The following is a 16,244-nucleotide window of genomic DNA, read 5'->3' as shown; positions in this document are numbered from 1 at the left end:
TGAAGTAAGTTTTCTAAAATTTTAGTAAGTTTTTTATGTTATAAAAATAAATTATCATGTATTTTTGTTAGACAATGTTTTTTGTGATTTTTTTATAATGACTTATATACAATAAATAATTTAAAATTAACTTATTTACAATTTTGATCAAATTCTTTGAATTATATTTCATCATAAGAAATTGCTTAGCCGCTCTAATTGTATACGAATTTCATTTTTTTTCTTTTATCCACATGAGATATTAGGAGATTTAGTTAAATTAACAATCTAGTTTTTAGAAAAGTACTAACTGAATTGAATTCTAATGATCATATAATTATCCAAAAAAAAAATTAAAAGAACTGAAAGTAGAATTTTAATCCAATGACTATATATTTATAGTATAATAGGCATGTTTAATTATTAATCAAGATATATTTATAGTTTACACGTCGTAGATAAACTTATAGGTGGTAGATGAGTTTACATGTGTAGATGCATGTCGGTCGGCTTTGAGGATTTTTTTCAGATAAAGGTTAAGTTTAATTGTATTGTATTTATATCTCTGTTTTGAGAATTTTTGTGTGTAAAGGTTAAATTTAGTTGTATTATTTTGATATCTCTATTATCGTATTATTTGGTTATAGTTCACAGGTGCTAGATGAGTGTCAGACTGCTTTGAGAATTTTTTTGTGTAAATATAAGATTTAATTATATTATTTTGATGTTTCTATCAATGAATGCCTTTTTTTTGTAAAGGTTAGGTTTAATTAATTAAATCTCCAAAAGATGTTGCATTTAATTACTATATTCCTTTATTACAGAAACAAATAGTATCTTAATTAGTGCAACGCTTGAACTTAATAAAGTGAGGTGCACGCGCGAGTAAACTGCTAAATAAATAAAGCTACAGCAATTTACCTATGTTTGACCAGGTAATTTGGAGCTCAATTGAAGTTTTGATTTGACATTAGTGCTTGTTTAAATATCTGAACAAAATTTCAATTTGAATTTGAGATTTTGATTTCAAATTCTAATCCTACCAAAATGAAGGATTTCAATCTTTTAAAACTCTAGAAGGATGTTAAAATTTTCAATCTCAAACCCTTACAATGATATTTGTCACAACATCTCTTCTTGAAGGGGTGCTTATATTGATTTCATTTTCCCTTTTTGTAGTGATGATATAATTATATCTTTAAATAAACTTATGACATCGGTCACAGTCTCATTATCATTTAAAATGAAAGTCAAGCCTTCATAAGAAACGTATAGTCTACAAACAACTATAGTGAGAATAGAAACCTTATATACATAAATCATAGTAATACAAGATGACGTTTGGTTAACTATTAAAAGCTAATCCCTTGAGGTTGAGACTTATCTATATTGGCAAGTAGTTCTAGAATTCTACATGACGTTTATGAATTCTTGTTTTGACACGAACATATAGCTTGTTCTAGTAATAACTATATTTGTAGTAAAATATGTATACATGTTTGATAAATTTTTAATACAACCATACAGAATCTAAACCAAAGCTATCGATTTCTTTAGTGCCTAGTCACTAGCATATATTATTTTACAAACGTAAAACCTGATATCTACCCAACTATTTCTACTAGCAAGATCTATGACATTTATATCCAAATCAACTTTCTTCTGCATACACAGCATAAGTAACAAGGCAAATACACTTACGGACACAGATATGGAGGGAAGACTAGTATAAAGAGGCGAGTAGCTCCAGCAGAGAAGCAGCAAACTGCATTTGTGTCTCCTCGTCTATAGTTAGGAAGAGGGGCACGTGTACAAACAGCGATCTGAGGTCATTCTGCTCTGCAAAACGCAAGGAGTGGTAGTATACATAATTGCATACAAATCGGTCTGCATCATGAGAGGTCATTACTTCATATCCCATCTCCGCCAATACCTTGGTCATTTCCTCCACGGGAAGAGAAGTCTAGACAAAGGGTGAACACAGTATAAGAGACGTAAGTAGTAAAGACACCAATAGGTGCAAAGACGAACAAAAATATATTGTTCCTCAATCAAAAAGCTACAGGAGGGAGCTACTTCCAGAAATCAGTGCAATCTGCAGAAAAATTAGATGCTAGTAAAAGTATGGATGGTGGACCAACAATCAGCTTCCAAAAAGCTTGAGACTTTCCCTTTACGAGCTATTCCCTCAGCTCAATGCTCTGTGTCTATTTCCAACATAGGAGGCCCCAGACATAAATTTACCTTTCTACAATTAGTTATACCCAAGCACTTTTACCTCCTGAACTAACAAATCGTTTGGATCATGATTCATAAGGGTCATTTCCTTAGTTGGAAGCAAAAACAGAAGCGTTGGTACCCCTTCAGAACTACAGGAAAACGAGGAAGTACATCACTTTTACTTCTTAAACAAGTGGAAGTTCATCGTAAATACTTCATCCAAAGGAAGTAAACGAATAAATTTCTCTGGCCTTGCCCTCCTGCTCCCCTTTTGGAAATCAAGACAAAGTGCTGACTCAAAAAAATGGAGTACAAAATCCAGTGAAGGTTAAAGCAAACTCACTTCAACTTTAACTTACTAAAGTTGAGTATAAAATGCATTTTAAGTATGAACTGACGCATAACGCTGTCATATCTGTACCAGCCATATATAGTTGACTTTCAAAGTTGGGAAACAAGATAAGCATTAATTCTGATAAACATTCTAGAGAAATCATAAGAGATGGATGCAAGAAATCATAATACCTCTCTTTTTCGCGAAATTGCCCCATCTGCAGGAACAATAGGGAGTTTCTGCAAGTAACAGGATAAAAATCTCGAGTTCAGTAGATGAACTGGAACAATCTGAAACAGGACCAATGAAAACTGAAAGATCTTTAAAACTGACCTGAGGCTGCCATCCCATCTCATCTGGACAACAGAAAGTAGCTTCATTGACAGCCTGATTCTCTATGGCAAACATTGTGGCATCACTCTTAACTCCAAAGTGTACCTGGATACAATTTACCAATAAGTAGATTTATCTTGGTATATGTACAAACATTGGGCATCAAATTCTCAACACATAATTTGACTGCGGCAGAGAACTTGCAACGTAGGCTCTGGAGCATAACCATGATATTCTCTGGCTACTTGAACACCATAAATCCCATTCCCTCCTCATATCATCATGGACTGATACTCCAAGCAACCATGTTATGTGCACTGTATTCTAGATCTCGGCACAATTAAGAGGTTTAGTCGTAATCTATATACACAAATGTGTGACACTCGGCAATTTTAATGAAAAAAGGACAACACTTTCCCTCACAAGTATGAAAGATAAAAGCATGAAGAAAGAATTAGTCATTTGGTTATAGACAAATGGGCAGCTCTTATCTATGTTTAGCTTTATCCCTCCTCTTTTTTACCAATCTGCTACTTTTATCCCTCCCTATTTTTCTCTTAACACCTGAACACAACCCCAACTTTATAACTGGTTTAATAACTATCCTAAGTTAATGAAACAAACCCATTTTGTTATGGTAAATTTTTCAGTTCTTCTAGCATTATATTTAAGTACACTTTTTTTCAGGATTGAGTCCAGAACAGGATCTGGATTTCATCTCAGATAAGCCCAATAGCCCAAATTATGTATCGAGCGCCGCCTACACATCATAGCATGCGTCAAATTTCTGAAAAATGGTAGTATAGTGGTTTTCAGGATTAAGAAAAAATAATTTAATGACCATTTTGTCAGCAAATCCTTCCACATATACAAAAGCAGTACCATGCAGCATTCAAAGATGATCAATTTTGTATGAATTATGGTCCAAAACTTCCATATCGAAAACGACAAAAGTAGGAAGTATAATATTTCCAAAGGTATAACAAACCGCATCCAAATTAAAGGTCATACGTTTCCAAACAGGAGAAAAGAAACACATACGTTGTCATGACACAAAATGGTCCTGTCAGATTCAGGAAAGGAAAATTTCCACCTTTATGTCATATTAAGGTCCAACAGAATTACCGGCCATGTGATCGTTTTCTAACTAGATAAATAAAAACTTATTATTTCCTCACTTGGACAACAAAACAAATTTGAGCATGAAATGTTAAAAGAAGTCAAGTGAGCAACTGACCCAAATAACTCTCCTGGAATTAGATGACTCCGAGTCACCACCTCTTAAAGCAGCTTGCAGAGTCTGGTACAAGGGAACTATAGCTCCCTGGCCTGCAGAATCAAGGATGCTGCAACTCCCAAGGATTAGACCTTTGGGCATACCCCTTTTCTTCATATAATCTGTAAGATTACCTACAATGGTTTCTGTTGGATTATCAGAAACTCCATGAAATTTCCCGAATCCAGTCACGTGTACAGTCACAGGTGAAGGCCCTTCGGACCCCATGTATTCCCTAATCAGATGAAACTGCAAAATTTCAAAGCATCAAAAAGAGATTCACTTTCTAAACACCTGCAGCAAACAGAAGCTATGAACCAAGAACCTAAAAGATTTCATTGCAAAAATATTCAGCATAAATTCCCATCATAGTCACTGTTAAGAGCCCCAGATTGAAAAAGGGATGGGTAAATTGGTCTCCTTATGTGGAGTTTGACAGTGTTCCCCTCATGAGCTAGCTTTTGGGTGGGGTTGAATTAAGATCCATTCTTTACCGTTACCAGCGATAGTATCCAATTATGACAATATGAACCTTTCCACCGCATTCCAATACCACTCATACACAACAGTATGAACCAAATCAATAATCTTTATGTCTCAAACTGATACAAAAGTAGAAATTTTGCACTAACGGAACAGAACTAGACCTTTCTGAAACGATGTTGAGAACCAAGGGCGGCTCATAAAAATTACACTATATATACACTGTCAAAATTATTTTTTAATGTATATATACAGATAGCAAGCCCTTTGGCTTCTTCCTATGTTATACTTCTTTATATTTTACATCCCATATAGTGAAAATTCTGATTCCGCCATTGTTGACAATAATTAAAGTTCAAAACTTTGATTCAGTACCAAACAAGAACCCAGGATAGAATAGTTCCATTTCTTCTAAATATGAATGATTTCATATCCCAAGAACCCCAAATTCATCACTATAAACCAGAAAAAAAAAACCTCAGTTGAAAATAATCAGAGATCACATGGACGAAGAACTCTACAAATCAAAAAGACTAAAAAAAGACGAAAACTTTGAATTCGAAACATAATTTTCTTACCTGATAGCTGAGAGAAAGAGAGAGCCAAAAAGATTGGCAATTGAGCTATTGACAACTAGCTTTCACCATGTATAGGCAGCTGCTTTAATTAGGGGTGCAAAAACAAATAGACCGATAAATTGGAAAATGTTACTGTTAATTTATTGTTATTGTTATTGGTTATTTGGTTAACGGTTTATTAATGATTTTATAAAGAAAAAAATTATTGAGTTATTGATTTGATTTGATTTTTTTCTATTGGGTAAATCAATAACCCAATAAAAATATATATATATATATATGAATGACTTATTATATATTTCTCTTAAATTTTCCTTAATTTCTATCAATTAACAAACCTATTATTTTAAATATATAAACTCTTAATTTCTCCTAATAACATTTAATTCAAACTTGAAGATTCTTGTAAATTAAAACACATTATGTAGGATTTTTTGTTGCAACTAACATTCGATTTTTTTTTCATGTTAGTTACTGATATTTCTATTTTATGAGTATTTTCTTATCGGTTAAATCGAAAATCGAACCGTTAAAGACTAAAAATTGATAAATCGAAAACCGATAAAAAATATCTTATTGATTTGATTATTGGTTTAGCATATTTAAAAACCGAAAATCGATAAATCGAATCAATAATATATAAAATCGAATCGAACCGAACCGATGTACACCCGTAGCTTTAATATAAAACTTGTTCATTGACCGCCGACCGGTATTCTTTTACACCTTTTTTTTTGTTACTTGGCATAATAGGATATTAACTAGCGCTCAAATATGTCGTTAAACTAATATAAATGACTTATTTATGTCATCACTTAAAAGTTTAATTTATTTATATCATCATCATTGCAAAATCAGTTCATCCACGTAACTTTTAATCTATGTCACTAATTAAAATAAATTAATATTAATTTCAAAATAAGAGACCAATAAAAAAGAAAAAATCGACTCATTTAACATGACCCAACCTACACTGGGACTTTGGATTAAAAAGGACTCTCAAATTGTCCATGGGAGTCCTATAAGTTTTTTAAATTAGGAGGGAGGGACAATTTTTTTTATTTTTTATTTTTAAGTTTTTTCGTCCCAACAACTTGTTCCAGTTGTTCGACAATTTTGCGAAGTTGTTCAACAACTACCAAAGTTGTTGAATAACTGCGCAAGTTGTTTAACAACAGCGCAAAGTTGTTCAAACAACTAATATAGTTATCCAATAATTATCCTAACTGTTCAAAAAGACTTAGTTTTAATTTTTTTTTTTAACAAATTTGTGGAATCCACTTATCCCCTTTTCTTAATTGGAAACTTGAGGGGTCTTTTGACTCATTTTTCTCCATTTAATATCCCCTCATTTGCCTAGAGTGAATACTACTTCAATGAACTGAATCAATGGATAACTGAGATCAGATGATTCTTTAGTCGACTATATCATCTTGATAAGTTATTTTCATTGTTCGAAACTACACAAATATTCTCACGTATAGTATACTTCTGAGAAAGTACAGGACTATTTTGAAGTGAAATGAGCCTTTGTTAATAGTCTATATTTGAATGTTGTATCTTTCTTAGTTCATGTATAAAGAACTGATGTCGTTACCAACATGGGTTGTGTTGCATCGGATGGAAATGTTTCACCCTTAATCAAAGTTCGACTCTGGGCATGGAGAAAACTTTGTTGGGAGCGCTACCCCGAATGGGGCCTACCCAGCACGAATCCAGATTAGTCGGGCTCCAATACGGGTACTGGACACCAGATGAAAAAATAAAAAACTGATGTAGTTGGGAGTTCTCTAGTATCTGAGAAGAATGCTTGAAGAAGTTTTGCAGTATTCATGGAGAATTAGTTTGAAAGGGAGTACAGGCAAAATAATGCACGCTGTGTTTTTTAGCTGGAACCTGCCAAGAAACTCTTACCTTTTTTTGAAGTAGTATTCACTCTTAGGCTATTTGATCGACAAATAGGTTGATATTAAATGGGTGTGGGTAGGATCATGCTAAATGGGTCGGTTCTTTTTAATGGGTCTCATATTTTGAAATTAATGTTGTTTATTTTAATTAATGACATGAACCTCTTCACGTGGTAAAATTGTTTTTGAAAATTTAACACTAAAAAGTAATGGCATAAAATTTAACATTATATGTCTAAATAAATTTAACTTTTCATGATTTGAAATTCTGATAAAATGAATGCTAGTTTTTTTCGTCCTTATGTACATCTAGAATACGTGATTACAAATATGATATTTGTCACAATATCTTTTTAAGAAGATACGCATACGCACATGATATTTGTCACAACATCTCTTCTAGAAGGCGTGCTGTGATTAACTTTCCTTTTTTGATGGGATGTAATCCTTAAATAAAGGGTTATATGACATTGGAAAATTGTTCTTCTCATGTTGTGGTCATAGATGCATGTCATTTAATATGAAACGTCTAGTCTACCAACAACTATACTGCAAATAGAAACGTTATACATAATACAAGATGAGGTTTGGCTACTAATTTAAGTCAATCCCTTGAGGTTGAGACTCATCATAATTAGCAAGTATCTCTAGAATTCTAGTCTTAGCTAAGTTGGTTTATGAATTCTTAATTTGTATTAACCTATAACTCATTTTAGTTACTACATCTGCCGTAAATATTTATATTATATATTTGAAAAATTCTTAATACAAATTCGTTAAAACGCATCCGCACGTATTCACAAACTTAAAATTTGATATCTATCTGAGTACTCTGCTAATAGGATCCATATCAAATAGGAACAAACACTCGTATAACTCATAAACTTGTTTTGATAATTTCATTTTGAAAAAGAAATGGATAGTCTATTTTTATTTGGGTAAAATTATCATTTTAATAATCTACTTCTCCCATAATATCATCCATGTTGTCTAGCATTATTATAATAGTAACTAGTATTAGTACCTGCACAATGTGCGAATAATATTTAAGTAAAAGTAATCATTAAACAAAGATAGATTAAAAAAATAATTTAGATTTACAAATTTATCAAATAGTAAAGCATAAAAAAAATATTTCATTGACCAATAGATAAGCCAACATAAACTAAAGAAATGTAAGTCAAAATCTCCAACAAATTATAGTTTCTTGAATAGTTGATAACAAATAATTCATATAAAAAATTACTTCAAAATAGAAAAAAAAAAAGTAGATAAAATCAATTTGAATTTGTTAAAAATATTTACCTATATACGAATATTGAAAGGAGACCAAGTATAAAGAAAAATATTATCGTTCTAGTTATACCATTTATAACATTCACATTTAAGTCAAAATAGGATCATAAAATATTAAATATAAAAGGGAGATAAAATTTATATCTAAAAATTTTAAACGAATAAATCATAATAATCTCAAGCAAGATCTTGAAATTTTTATTTTTCATTCGCGTCAAAAAAATTGTTATATCTTTTAAAATTTTATTAATGAATTCATTATTTAGTGAGACTATATTACGGAAAATTGTATTTGGATAAAGAAATCACTAAGGTAACAAACTTGTTTTTCTCAAGAAAGAAAAACACTATGAATAACTAAAATCATTTTTAACAAATAATTTTCTTGTTTCATACCTATATTATTTGAATATATAGTGACCTTCTCATAGGTTTGTTCTTCTTGAAATCTCATTATTAATTAGTGACAACACTCCTTCAGTATGCGAATCTTTTACTATACCAAAATATGATATTGAATAATGATTAATAAAATAAAAAAAATCAATCATTTTTATATTATAATCATGCAAGACCTCAAATGATTTTCTCGAGAAAGAAGAATCACTACGAATAATTCAAATCATTTTCAACAAATGATTTTCTTGTTTCAAACCTATGTTACATTGTGATTACATTGTTCAATTTTCTCATATGTATATTTTCTGCTGAACTCTCATTCTGAAATATTGATAACATTTCATCAATATGTGTGATTCTTATTAAGTTAAAACCTTTATATTTAAAGCCTGAAATTTATGAAAATTTTGAATTAATATTTAGCAAACTATTGACAATTCTTATTTCTACATATTTATAATGAAAAACTTGATAAATACCAACAAGACTAATGATCAAGAACAATAACAGAGAGAGAGAAAGAGAGGGAGAGGAAAAGTGTGACAATATTTTCGTGTTATTGAATTAGTATATATAGCCATATAAGGTCAAATTTTTCATATAATAAAAATAGAATGTAAATTATAAATTAACTTTTTCAAATTAGTACACAAATTATAATTTTAATTATAAAACTTAAGATATTTAATTTTTTAAAATTTAACTTTTTTATATAAACATCACTGAATTGATATAAACAATATTTTAAAACGTGATAAATGGATTAAATAATCCAAAAATATTGTGGCATTATTTTTTTTGTCTCTACTTTTTTTTAATACATAAGAGATGCTAAAGCCAAACAATTACTCCATTTAAATGTGGAGATCTTGATAAAGACTAATATCCTACTAAAATAGATTAATGCATATTAATTTAAAATTTCAACAAAATAATCTCCTTTCTTTGATAGTCCAAACTTACCATTTAAAAAGTATTTCATTTTAATTAATAAGTTCATAGTAGATTACACAAAATAAATTAATTAATTATATGTATTTCCATTAAATAAATAATGTATGACATAATTGTAATAGGACTACACAATCAACTAATTAACTTCAATTAATAAGAATCAATTTTATAATCATAATATATAACTCAAGTTCCATAAATTTAATGTTGTAAATTTCAAAATATATTTATGGCTAAAGTAGTTGTCAATGTTCATTGTTTTTTTTTTACCAATATATGTATATCAATTACGTAACTTTTATTTTCTGTTAAAATAATTCTCAATATTAACTGATTTTTACATCAATTTAATCTAATTAATTTGATGAAAATAAAATTATTATTAATATTATAAATAGCTACTTACCATAAATCTGTCCCAAATTTATACCTTGATTATATTTAATTAATGTACAATTACATAAAGGACTCAAAAACTGAAACAATTGATATTAGTTACCTTTATAATTTCGGAAATTCAATCCCATAAATTTCTCATATTTTTATAGTTTGATTATATTAATTTGATATTAGTTACCTTTATAATTTGGGAAAGAATTTTAAAAAGGTAACAATTAATATTTTTCTCAATTACTAATTTATTTCTCAAAAATTTCTTATAAAATTATAATTTGACTATAGTCAATTGATTATTTAATTATCTTTATAATTTTTTAATTACTCAAATAAGGTAACAATTATTTTATTTCCTAATTAGGGATTTTCTTATATTCATTCATTCATTGTTTTACAAAAATAGATCAAACTTATTTGCGATTAAAGTTGAAATATTTTTTTAAAGAATGTCAATTAAACTTTTTTCATATAAGTTGTTTGATTTCTTATTGATTATTAATTCACAAATTTTTCTTGTAATACTTTCTTGATTTACTCAGTTGTAATGAAAGCATAATTTTTTTTAATATAATGTCATTATTCATATTATTTACGTATTTTGAGGGATGACATCTATATTTTTTTTTAATTTTTCATCCGGTGTCCTTATTGGAGCCCCAACTAATTCGGATCGTGCGTTGCAGGGCCCATTAAGGTGGCAGCGTTCCCAATATAATTTTCTCTATACCCAGGGTTAAACCATCGACCTCTGACTAAGGGTGGAGCAGCACTATCCACTGCACCACAACCCATATTGGTGACATCTATATTATCATATTCCTCATTTGATGATATTTGTCTCAAGATTGGCAATTAACTATTTTCTATTATACAAAAATGTAATTAGTGAAATTCATACAAAGATTATTTAATTAGTTGGATTAGTCTCAATATAGTAGTAATATCTAATTTGAACTATCTTTCAATTAAATTCATATTTTTGTTTTATTTGAATTCAAAATTTAACATCCTTCCATTAATACTAAAAGTTTCTCATCTCAATTAAAATATTTCTTTTCCAATTATGTCTCTTGATTGTAATTGATTACCCTATCATATTGAGTTACTCATTATGCCTTTTCATATATGTCAAGTAACTACACAACAAATATTACATACTTTTTTTAAACATACGAAGGTTATGAAATAAATAAATAATCGACAAAACATAAACTAATTAAATACTAATCTTAATATGAAATAATTGAACAATCATTTATTTTTACTACAATATCAAATGTGAGATAATATTAAATAAATAAATAATCAATTAAAACATAGAATAATATGACATAATTAACTACTAATCTTAATATGAAATAATTGAACAATCATAATGATTTTCATCCGACAGAATTAATTTTTTTTAACCGCAATATGAAATAAAATTAAATGAAATAGTATGAAATTATAATAGCTTTCACCCAATAGAAATAAATATTAGTTATTTTTTACCAAAATATGAAATAAGAAATAAGATTAAATATTTAAAAAATCAATAAAATAGCTTTTTGTTATAAAATGGTAGTTTTTTGTTGTAAAAATTCAAGAGGATAGTTCTCAAGATGCCACTTGGCTTAAATTTAGGCTAGACTATACAACTTTATTATGTATATAGATGTGTATATAAATATTTCACCAATACACACACACACGTATTCACAACCTCATTTGAAATCAAATAGGGACATTCACCTTTTCTCAAAATGGCACTCAATAATTTGTAATTCTGTTAGTTTTTTGTATCTTAATTTCTTTCAAAAACTATATAGAAAAACAAAGTAGTATCAATTAAGTTTAATGAATAATCATACCAATAATAAAGATTTCAAAAATGTAAACAAAATTAAAGTAATGAAAAATACAGGAAAGAGAATACAACTATTAATTGAAAGATTAAAAAAAAAATAGCAAGACTAAATAAGAAAATAAAACCAGTTGGGTTCATAATCTAGAAATCATCAACTACTCAGAAATAAATTAAAAAACAAAAGACATATCCTCAAGCAATTACTATCAATATTTTTTTTTTACAAATTGCAGAAGAAACTATATTACAATAATTAAATCATTATAAAATATGATAGTGAGTATGTGAGTGAATAGTATTTAGAGAAAAATAATCGAAAAGTTCAAAACTAATTCTCCATCGAACCGTATGTGTACACAACAATGGTCCTTTCTTTCTTCTATGGAAATAAACCAAGAGCTGGATAAAACCTCCTCCTTAGTCGAGCGAGTTTTTATTTCTATGTTTTCTTCTTCAGATAATCTCATAGATTGATATTGTGGAGTTAGAATTCACATATATATAGTATTTTACATAGAGATTTTTATATAGAAATGACTTTTAATTACAATATTATTTTACCATATATGTTGCTTGACTGTTAATCAATTAATAAATTTCATATAATTAATGTGATAATTAAAATATGAAATAACTTTTCCATATTAACATTTACTTAAAAATCTAAACAAAGTAAAAATAAATAAATTGATCAAATAATTTGATCACGCAAAAGGCTGTGATTTAAATGAATAAAATTGTTTACTTATGAAAAAGAGTCCCTACATGGAAGAGAATTAATTGAGATTATAATTTGTAAGTAATTTACCATTTTTGAGCAATAAATTGTTTAGGTAGAATTAACAAAGATATTTCTAGCTAAAAAAAGGAAATAATCGATATTGATTGAAATTTACTATAAATCGTTAGCTTTTATATTTTTAAAAAATTCATTAATATGGCAAAAAAAGAGAGTTTATGTCATGTAAATTATTTTTTTATGGTAATATTATACATAATATAGTAAAATAACCTAACATGTTGAAAAAAGTCTATCTATAAAGGGGAATTAATACGAATTAATAATTTTATTAGCAATTTATAATTCTTAACCTACAACTCAAGTATAAATCGTTTAAATGTAAATATTATGCTTTAATTTTGATTAATATAGAATTGCTAAAAAGTAAATACTTAAAGTTTTCTATTTTTGTGCACTACATCTCCTGTAATTTTTTATATTTAATTGATTACATAATTATCTCTCTTTCCGTAATTGTAGTTTTCATTCAATATTAGTCAAACTTAGTTGATTTATATATACCATAATATGAAAATTTTGAATAAATCTATAATATTAATGTTCCTTAACTCTTAATATTTTTCATCCAATAAATAAAACTTAGTTATTTTTTATCACAATATAAAATAAATATGAAATAATTAACTACTATTCTTAATATGAAATAATTGAACAATCATACTAGTTTTCATCTAATAGAAATGAATGTTAATTGATTTTTACCACAATGTGAAATAACATTAAACAAAATAATATTAAATCTTAATAGTTTTCCTTTAATAGAAATGAATCTTAATTATTTTTTTAACACAATATGAAATAATAGTTAATATTTAAATAATCAACAAAATAGCTTTTTGTTATGAAATGATAGTTTTTTGTTACAAGAATTTAAATAGTTAGTTCTCAAGATGACACTTGTTTTAACTAATAATAATTATGTTAAATATGCATTTTCTTTTATAATTATATGATTTTTTTACAAAATTAGTTAGAATCAACTATGATCAGAATATATGATGAAAATATATTACTTTTCCATATAAAATCATTGCATCATGATTAGTTGTATTACAATTTAGTAGCACTTACCATATCCATATATGGTAATGATTGACAGTGTAAAGGTTTGATTTAATATATATACGATTCACTTACCATAGCCATCTACTTTTCATCCATGGGAGTAAGGAAATCTACAATTCACTTACCATATCCATCTACCATTTGCGTGATCTTCTTAAATCGCTTGATTGTTTGGAATATATATTTAAAAATTGGAATACAAATTGTGGAATTAGGAATATTGTTTAGTTGCAAAATATTGAAAATTGGAATACAGATTGTGGAATTACTCATATAGCTTAATTGGAATATATATTTGGAATACAAATTGTGGAATTACTCCTAATGATAGTGGAATTAGGAGTAATTGATGGATGATCTTCTTAAATCACTTGATTGATTGAAATATATATTTGGAAATTGAAATACAGATTGTGAAATTACCCCTATAGTTTGATTTAAATATATACTTAGAATACAAATTATGGAATTACTCCTAATGATAGTGGAATTAGGAGTAATTGACGAAATTTTTATGTCGATTGTTTTTAATTTTTACATATCTATGAAATAATCTATATACTAATTAAATAGAAGTCAAACTTAATTATTTTTTACCACAATGTGAAATATATAAATAATTATAATAGTGTTCATTAATAGGAGTCAATTCTAATTATTTTTTTTTATCACAATATGAAATAATAGATAAAAATAAACAAAGGTATCCATCAAACATTTTGCTTTATTATATATATAGAGTTGAAATATATATAAATAATTATAATAGTGTTAATTCATAGGAGTCAATTTGATAGAAGCCAAATGACCATCTATGCTTTTGAAGACATCATAGGAGGACAATGCATAAAGACTCAAGACTTGGTCACCTCGAGGACACAAGAACATGCATGGAGGACCTGTTTTGAGCATGACATAAAGTAAACCCGTGTGTGGAAGATTGCGTGGGGGATTACCTTTGATGCCAACCTGAGTCCACAAGTGTTGAAGCATGACCCCTTAGTTTTGGAGCATTGAAAAATCACCTTCATTAAGGGTATTTGGGGATTACACTTATTGGAAAGACACTCTATGACCACCCCTTTCATTAAAGGTATTTTGGCCATTTTGCTATGTAATAAGCTAGCCTATAAATAGTCTTCTATTAGGTCATTTGCTCTTTAGTTGATTATGGATATTTGAGAGTCATTAAAAGACTTTTCTTCTCTCTTTGAGAGTGTAGTGTAGGGCTTAGAAAAATCAAATAGTGTAGGGCTTGGAAAAACTATTATTGAACTTTGCTTAGAAACGGTGGTTGTAAGGCAGAGTTGATTCCCTTAGCGGTCATAGTAAGAGTTTGATGTTGTTATTGCGGATCTTAGGAGTCTTATCGTTTGATACACGGTTTGGTTCCTTTTTCTTGTAATCTCGTATGTCAAGCCATCTATCTTACTTTATTGTATTTGTTTGTTATCTTGTTTTTCTTAGTCTTCGTCTCTTTAAGGTCATTCTTCTATCATTTGGTATTAAGAGCAAGGTTTAATTTTATTCCAATAAAATCAATCTTGGGATTGCTATCTAAAAAATCAACAAAAAAAGAAGTGTCAAATCTGAAAATTGCAAAAAAAAAATAAAAATTATCCCGTTTTTATCCCTAGGACAAAATTTTAGGTCCTAGATTTTTGTGTCTTTTGTTGTTTCTAGTGTTAGATTCTTGTTCTCTAACACTATTAGAGTCTAGAAATTGAAAAATCACAAAAAAAGTGTCAAAAATAAAAAATTCCAAAAAAGTACTATTCCTGTTTTTGATTTGACCCTAGGTCAAAATTTGAGTTTTTGATTTTGTGTTTTTTCTTGTGTTTTTAGTGTTAGGTTTGTGTTCTCTAACACTATAGAAGTCTAGATCTTGAATTTGAGCTATTTTCGGATTGTTTTGAGCCATCCACCATTGTTGAACTTGAAGTTGAGCAAACTTGAAAGGTGAATCTCGAAATTGGAAGGGTTTTTGTGAGATTTATGGCTTGAAAACGTGATATTGGTATTTGGGAGTTCAAAGTGTGCTTGAATATTCAAAAATCATTCAACTTAGAGTTCATTTGAGTTAGGTTCCATTTTTGAATGTTCTTGGTGTTCTTCATATGTTGTTGAAGAAGAATATTCAAAAAGTGGTGGTTTGATCCAAAAAGAAGAAAAAAGAAAGTGTGGTCCTTGTTTGGACAAAGAATATTTCAAGCATATTCCAAGACTTCCAAAGGAAGAAAGAGTCCAAAAGCATCAAAAAAGGAATATTCTCAAAGAAGAGGACAAGGGAAAGTATAATGGGGGATCACAATAAATTTAAACTCTTTTGAGCTTGAAAAAGGGTCCATTCTTTGTGTTTTCTTCACCAAAATC

At 28.4% G+C, this 16,244-nt stretch overlaps 1 protein-coding gene across 1 annotated transcript; it reads right to left on the bottom strand.

Moving 5' to 3' along the window:
• Window positions 1-1,429: 1,429 nt before the first annotated feature.
• On the bottom strand, window positions 1,430-5,360 carry LOC107871176 (pyrrolidone-carboxylate peptidase). Its single transcript, XM_016718011.2, has 5 exons — window positions 5,204-5,360; window positions 4,104-4,391; window positions 2,867-2,971; window positions 2,725-2,772; window positions 1,430-1,942 (listed from the first exon to the last, which is right to left on the bottom strand). Exons 2-5 carry the CDS (start codon window positions 4,368-4,370, stop codon window positions 1,703-1,705), a joined length of 660 nt encoding a protein of 219 aa, XP_016573497.1. The 5' UTR covers window positions 4,371-4,391; window positions 5,204-5,360; the 3' UTR covers window positions 1,430-1,702.
• Window positions 5,361-16,244: the final 10,884 nt, after the last annotated feature.

This window comes from Capsicum annuum, chromosome 8, assembly GCF_002878395.1.
Source record: "Capsicum annuum cultivar UCD-10X-F1 chromosome 8, UCD10Xv1.1, whole genome shotgun sequence".
Classification (NCBI taxonomy): domain Eukaryota; kingdom Viridiplantae; phylum Streptophyta; class Magnoliopsida; order Solanales; family Solanaceae; genus Capsicum; species Capsicum annuum.
The sequence above is the reverse complement of the archived record's forward strand: the minus strand, read 5'-3'. Positions and strand labels throughout refer to the sequence as shown.